This window comes from Selaginella moellendorffii, unplaced genomic scaffold (assembly GCF_000143415.4).
Source record: "Selaginella moellendorffii unplaced genomic scaffold, v1.0 SELMOscaffold_30, whole genome shotgun sequence".
Taxonomy (NCBI): domain Eukaryota; kingdom Viridiplantae; phylum Streptophyta; class Lycopodiopsida; order Selaginellales; family Selaginellaceae; genus Selaginella; species Selaginella moellendorffii.
The window spans coordinates 1,321,297-1,328,088 of NW_003314291.1; the positions used below are offsets into that span (position 1 = coordinate 1,321,297).

General features: G+C 36.9%; 1 protein-coding gene across 1 annotated transcript; it reads left to right on the forward strand.

The window, feature by feature from the left end:
• Nucleotides 1–282: 282 nt before the first annotated feature.
• On the forward strand, nt 283–1,921 carry LOC112348523 (GPN-loop GTPase QQT2-like). Its single transcript, XM_024681193.1, has 3 exons — nt 283–383; nt 1,566–1,689; nt 1,724–1,921. The coding sequence occupies exons 1-3, from the start codon at nt 283–285 to the stop codon at nt 1,919–1,921; spliced, it is 423 nt and encodes a 140-aa protein (XP_024536961.1).
• Nucleotides 1,922–6,792: the final 4,871 nt, after the last annotated feature.

Here is a 6,792-nt window from a genome sequence, read left to right on the forward strand (position 1 = left end):
ATAGTATTCTTCATTTCTTTTCTATTTTATAAATTATTTTTATTACACCATTGATGCAAAAATGTCTAGCATTCCTAAAGGAACTAGTCAATGTGATGGCTAAGAAGTCCCTCCTCGGCCATGGCTTCATATATACGACGAGGACCTCTCTCACAAACGTTTTGAGCGTAGTGTTGGATTTCACCATCAGCAACAAGAAGTAGAAAAGAGGTGATTAGGTCTACGGTTTCAGTGCGAGGAAGAGCAAATGGATGCGGAGGATATGCGCGACAAGATGAAAGAATGGAGGTGTTTGACAAGAGGCCAGTGGTCTTGATCGTCATCAGAATGGTGCTCTCCCACCAGGTTGAGAATTTCCTTCTTTGTTCTCCTCCGTTGCGTAGGCGGGTAGAATGCACAATACAGCACCCCCCCTTATTTAGGGTGGGCCCCATTTGCTTATTTGGATTTGCACGCCAACTCATTGCGCATGCCACCTCATCACTATAAATTAAAGATTGTTCTAGTATATTATTTTCAACTATTTTTAAGTATTTAAAAGTACAAAATCAAATATACTATATATAATTATTAGTTAAGAATAATAATAGAAATAAAACTTACCTGGTTCAACATATGTATATAATATATCAGTTAAAGTTTGTGCAGTACGATTGGCTACCGGAACCATAAACATTCGATCTGAATCACGTTCAATTCCTCCAAAGACCCATTGACCTTCTACTCTTCTACCACGATTATATTTCCGCTTACCAAACTTGCTTTCATCAATTTCCACAATTCTTCCTGGACCACCAATCTTTTGACTACTTTGTTGTAATGTGATAACACAAATATCACGACAAAAGTTGTACCAATTTGTTGTCATATGCTCACTTTTAATATTACACTCAATGTGAGCTTGATCTTGTGGCATTTTAATGCACCAACAATACATCACTCTAAACATTTGAGCAAATGTGAGATTACTATTTGCAAACCATGTATTAATTCTAAGAGATCTTGTGGTATTGCAATTTTTACAATTCCACTTTAAACCATCTTTACAACCTCGATTATCAGATTGATATCTCATTGGTCGATGGCATCTTTCACATTCTCTCTCTTGTGGAAGAAGACCAATCGTAATACAAAAACTAAAAGAATTTACCTTACTATTAGTTCTCTCAATAAGATCAGAAAAAGAAAGAATACTATCTTGAGCATAATCTACATATTCCAATCTAGCCATAATACTAAAGAGAATGAATAAAATAAGAAAGAAAATATAAGGAGCACAAACATAAAACACAATGAGGAAAGACCTAAACCAATCGTAGGTTATATACTTATAAATTATAGCCGTTCATTCACTGGCTAATTATAAAATTATAGTCGTTAACATATCCGTTAACAACATCTACTAATTAAAGTTTAACGTTACTAATTTAGAGTTAGTCGTTAAACATTTAGGGTGCAGCGCTGGGCGTGACTAAGCGCGCCACGGAGGACGCAAGGAGTGAGTGTGGCAAAGGGGCAACCACGTAAGAGTGAGGGGTGCTGTATTATGCATTTCTTCCGCGTAGGCAGTGGGAAGATGCTGCTGATGCATCACCTCGTCTGGAGATTCACGCCATGAAGCAGTGGCCCAGAGTACTGCAACAGACTGAATGGACATCGCTCAATCTCTTCGCGACGAAGATCGATGAGGTCAGTTAGTTTTTTGACTTAAAAACAAAAGTAGATCGTGGAGAAGAGAGACAACGAAGTGGACTACGTGCTCATCTACACTCCCGGACAGATAGAGATTTTTACTTGGTCTGCGTCGGGAGCAATCATCACAGAGGCCTTTGTGTGCACCTTTCCATCGTCCGTGATCTGCGTTGTGGACATCTTCGGTCAGCCCAGTTACATTCATGAGAAACATGCTCTCCGCCTGTAGCATTCTCTACAAGATGCAGCTGCCTTTCATTCTCACCTTTAACAAGACAGGTGTGTGAAGCAACCGTTTTCTGTTGAGGTACCTTCCTACTTGCCAGGTTGAGGCGCGTGTTTTTAAAGAATTATTTCTTGGTGCAGTGAATGAAAGACTTAAAGGCTTTTCAGTTAGCAGTTATGCTGCGTCTCTCTCAGCAAGAGCATGTGCTTGGTTTTGGATGAGTTTTACAACAACTTTAGATCGGTGGGGGATCACAGGATCTGGAATGATGGGGTTTTACAGGACAAACTATTTGTAAATATTTCTTCGTATTTTTTTCTCTTTGGGTTTATCAAACGAGCATGTTTGAGTAGGGTGGAGCTCGAGAAGAAGAAAACCGAGAAACTCAGGCTTGAAGAGACAAGCAGACATGGATCGGCTCCACGAGGACATTGAACAGTCAAAAGGAGGCAAGGAGGTTTTGAGCACCAAATCCAGGAAACAAGAAGACGAAAACGAGGAAGACAAGTGAGCACTAATAGGTAGAGTTGTATATAAAAAAGCTTGCACGATATGATTATGGGAGTGTTTTTGTTTCCTCTCTCTGGTTGCCAATGTTGCTAGTTCTAGAGAAGCGGTAGTGATGGTAGTGGATGAATATCAAATATAATATTATAGTCCCACTTCAATGAAAGGAGCTTTAAACAAGAACAAAAAACTGTTCCACAAGCTGGAGATTTCATAAGAGTAGGAAATGCTATGGCTGCAACTGCAACTGTGAACAAGGGACAACACATTCTGAGCTTGGCATTAGCAGTGGAACTTATATGTAACCAAAAACTGAAACTACAATGTCACCCACAATAAATATAACTACAACAACAATTACAACAATGAATAATAGTGGAGGATGTGTGTGACAACTTTGATTAGACACTAGTGTGTTAGTTCTGTTTCTTTCTACTTTGGTAGAAATTGCTTAAAATTGTAAAACATTCTAAATTACTTCTTACAATTTTGAATTTAAAACTACCACTATCAACAATCTGATTGATTTTAGGGGATTTTAGGGGACTTTTGGATATAGTGGCAAGGATTGTTATCACAACAGTGGAAGGTGGCTGCATCAACACCACATCACTCTCATTCTGCTTGGTTGCTTGGATGTTGGGTGGGTCAGATTGACACAGAGCTGCATGGTGGAGATATTTCAGATCTTATTGTGATAGAGCTTCAATTAAGGGGGTTTGTGCAAACAACCTAAGTTCCTTTGAAAATGGGGCATATTTCGAAGTGGTCTAAAACATTTTCACAAACAGGTGCATGCTTTAGCAGCTTATATTGGAAGAGGGTCACACCCCAAGGTTTCATCATGATGTGGCTTTGGAGAAGTTAGTTGAACAAAAAATGGCTCAATATGTTGGCAGTCGAGAGGAAGAGCATCCTAGGAAGAGTCTTGCATTCCATAGGGCATAGTGGTGGCTCTAGCTTCATGAAGGAGTCACTTGGGAGGAGAAGGGACCAAGAGTGGTGTCGAGACTTTCGTGCTCAAGAGAGTTTCACTTGAATTTCACTTTGTACTTTTTTTAGTCCCTAAAAGGACATTGAGTAATGGATGTTTTGAAATTTAAAATTTTTAATAAAAATATTTACATACTATTTATATTTGCATCACCTTTGTAAACCCGTTATAAAACTTTATCAATCATACTATACTAAAAGCCATCAACAAAGATTGCAAAACCTTCTTCTGTGACATCTAGTCACTCATTGATATAATTTGAATACTTTGAAGCTTTAATGAAAATCTCAGCTAATCAATTCATATATGTTTTTCCTTCCAAAGTAATGCCATTGGATGATGTAAGGATAGCTTAATTAATTAGCAAGTCCACCCATGTAAACCAATAAAAATAGTGCATCTATCTATACTCGTAAAGAGCACCCTAACATATTAAGCATGAGCAAACTCACTAATTACCTTACTCAAATGGATTCATTTCAGTGGACATTCGACAACTTCCCCTCCACATTTGCTCATGCTTATTCATCTGTCATCCTCTTTTGTCCCACCTGTAGAAGTGTGGTCGGGTGTGTTACCTGGCACCATCCCATAAAAACATCATCATAAGCAAACCGTAGCCAGGTGTTTAAGTGAAGCCACCCCTTGTTATTGGTATCAACACCAATGAGACCATTGGACTAAGTAAATTTATTTCAATCACAAGGGTATTCCAGCAAGGGCAATAAAAGTTGAGGCAAGGAGCAGGAAGAAAGAATCCACCCTCCTTGTGCTCTCACAACTAGATAGAGTTAGTTTTCTATTTTTAGATTAAATAACAATAGATTGTTGTTTATCTGCCGAATAAAAAATTTCATTTCCACTAGGCTCAATAACAAAAGCACAAGTATTGGGAATATAAAACTTTATACTCCAAAGAAATACCATTAACTCCATATAAATAAAATTACCATCTAATTATAATACTAGAATAAATAGTCCCTATTGTTCCACTACTCCATTGAAAAGGAACTGCAGTGGTTTTGATCGAAAATATTTTTTATGCACAATTTTATTCTAAATTAATAGAATACAAAGTTGAGCCAGGATACAATATGCTATTGACTAAAGGTCCAGTTTCAATAAAATTCTTATATGGTCAACAATTATTTGGATTCCAAGGGATGTTAATCTGCAAAGGATCATAATTATTCTTATAGTTATGTATATTTAATTAAAATAATGATAATAGTCTAAAATTTCTTGTAAAAATCCAACGTAAATTCCTTGGTGAAGTAGTACAAATATCTCCAATGACATTATGTTTAAAAAGACTTAAATTAACAACAATAAATTTTATAGGAAAAAAGTATCCTAATTTATATTCATGTGATAGATTAATAGATGCTCTATAATAGCCAATAAGTTCAATTATAATCAATTCAACCTCACAATATTTACAGAAACCGTGGTTATTTAAATTATATTCAAAATTTACACACATATAAATAGAAAGTAATTCCAATATAATAAAATTAAATATAGTTTTTCTACTTTTAAAAAACTATTTAATATTTAGTTATTTTCAAATAATTTTTTAAAAATATATTACTATTTTCTGTTTCATGTGCAAGATAAGAGTCAAAATAGTATTCTGAAAAATTAATTAATATCTTCTTTTCTATATGATGTAATCTATCCATCTCATATTTAAGTGATATTTAATTGGGCATAAATAATGACTATTTGGGATTCTTTACTGAGGAATTTTACCTTAGTTTAGTTTATACCATTTTGCCTCTCTATTAATAATTCCAGTGATATAATTTCAGTAACCTTGTCTTGAGTTCCATGGGTGCTGCAAGCTCCACTGCAAAGTGCTGTCCATGGGATTTGACAGGGAGGATTGCTAGGATATGGGGCCTGGGTGTTGTGAGCTCCATTGGAGTACTGCCCAGAAATAGACCTTCAATGTGTTACAATTACTTCCTATTTACTATTGCCATTTTATTGCCTATCACTTTGTGCCAGGCTAAAGCACGAAATCAAAAGACACTCTATTCCTTTTCAGTGATATAAATTATGGGAAAATCACTTAGAACTTTAAACTCACTTACATGATAGGCACTTCTTCAGCTTTCATGCTACCTCTCTCAAGTTGAGTGAGGTGCTTATTGAGCTATTGCATGCTCTCAACTTCATAACCTGGCACAAAAATGGAAAGGAAGCTAGTTATTAATGAAGATTAGAAGGACCAAAGTGATAAATTGCAATGAGAACTTTTCCTTGAGGATTTCATAAATTTTTAACTATCCACTTGTAAGGTCCCATCCCATGCCTCTTAGTTGAGCACAAGTGTATAGCAATCAATTTGTAGCAAGCAGCCTCAGTGCCTTAACATAAAATAAGCATAAGGTAGAGAAAAGCTTACATAAGGTTAACATATGAGTCCATGTTATAAAAATAATTACATTTTGATTACCTAAGGAACCAAAATGTGTGTATGGGTATGGCATGAGGTCCTACCATATTAGTGTGACACATTAGACTGTCATGCCACTTAATCTTGCCATGCAAGTACATGTAATGTTACATGAAATCTAGCATGGGTTTTTTTGTTTTTTGCACTGCATTTTCTTCCTTCTTGTCCGGCCAAGAGCAACAACTTTCGCACAATCTTGGCCACTCTATGTGGGCAGCCATGGTGGGTGTGAGCTTGATCAAATGAGCACTCGCTCACTTGGTCTCACTGCAGGTAGCAGTGGGTGTGATGTGGGCACTTCAAGAGCAAAGGACTTTCTTCGGCTAGCAGTGTGGGCATCATATGGGCACTTCAAAAGCAAGAGCACATGAAAAGTTTCATTCATTAGGATTTGGGTGAAAGGTCTTTATGTATGGATGGCTGTGACTCTTGTTCTTTCATGTGTTGGGTGTGTTGTGCTATTCTGTGCAACATGGGTGTTCTTGCATACAAGCACATGCAAGAGAGAGGTGTTGAGCATGGACTTCAACATGTGGCAGTTGGAGCACTGCATTGGATTGTTGGCTAAGGCCTTTTTTTTTACTCAAGGACAATACAATCACAACGCTATGTGTGTGTTTCTCCAAGTGAGGTAAGCTTCCTTTGTTTAGTTTTTCTTTTTGGCATAAGCTTCACACTCATTGTAGTGAGTGCAATCTCAAGCATTAGAACATTACACTTGCATATAAGTGACTAACAATTCCATATGTGTTTTTCAATTCTCTCCATGATAGTTATATAGGTGTTTGCATGTTGTGGAAGGGGCACATAAGTGATGCCCTCTACTTTGCTCAATTTCTTGGCCTATACACATTAATGGCCACACTTTCATAGACACACTTTTGTGCTAGTCCCTTGCTAGTAAGCTTGGTA

Coding starts and splice junctions, on each gene's coding strand:
- LOC112348523 (XM_024681193.1), top strand. CDS start 283: ATGGAGGTGTTTGACAAGAGGCCAGTGGTCTTGATCGTCATCAGAATG. Junction 384..1,565: donor TGTTCTCCTCCGTTGCGTAG/GCGGGTAGAATG, acceptor TCTTCCGCGTAG/GCAGTGGGAAGATGCTGCTG. Junction 1,690..1,723: donor TCGCGACGAAGATCGATGAG/GTCAGTTAGTTT, acceptor AAACAAAAGTAG/ATCGTGGAGAAGAGAGACAA.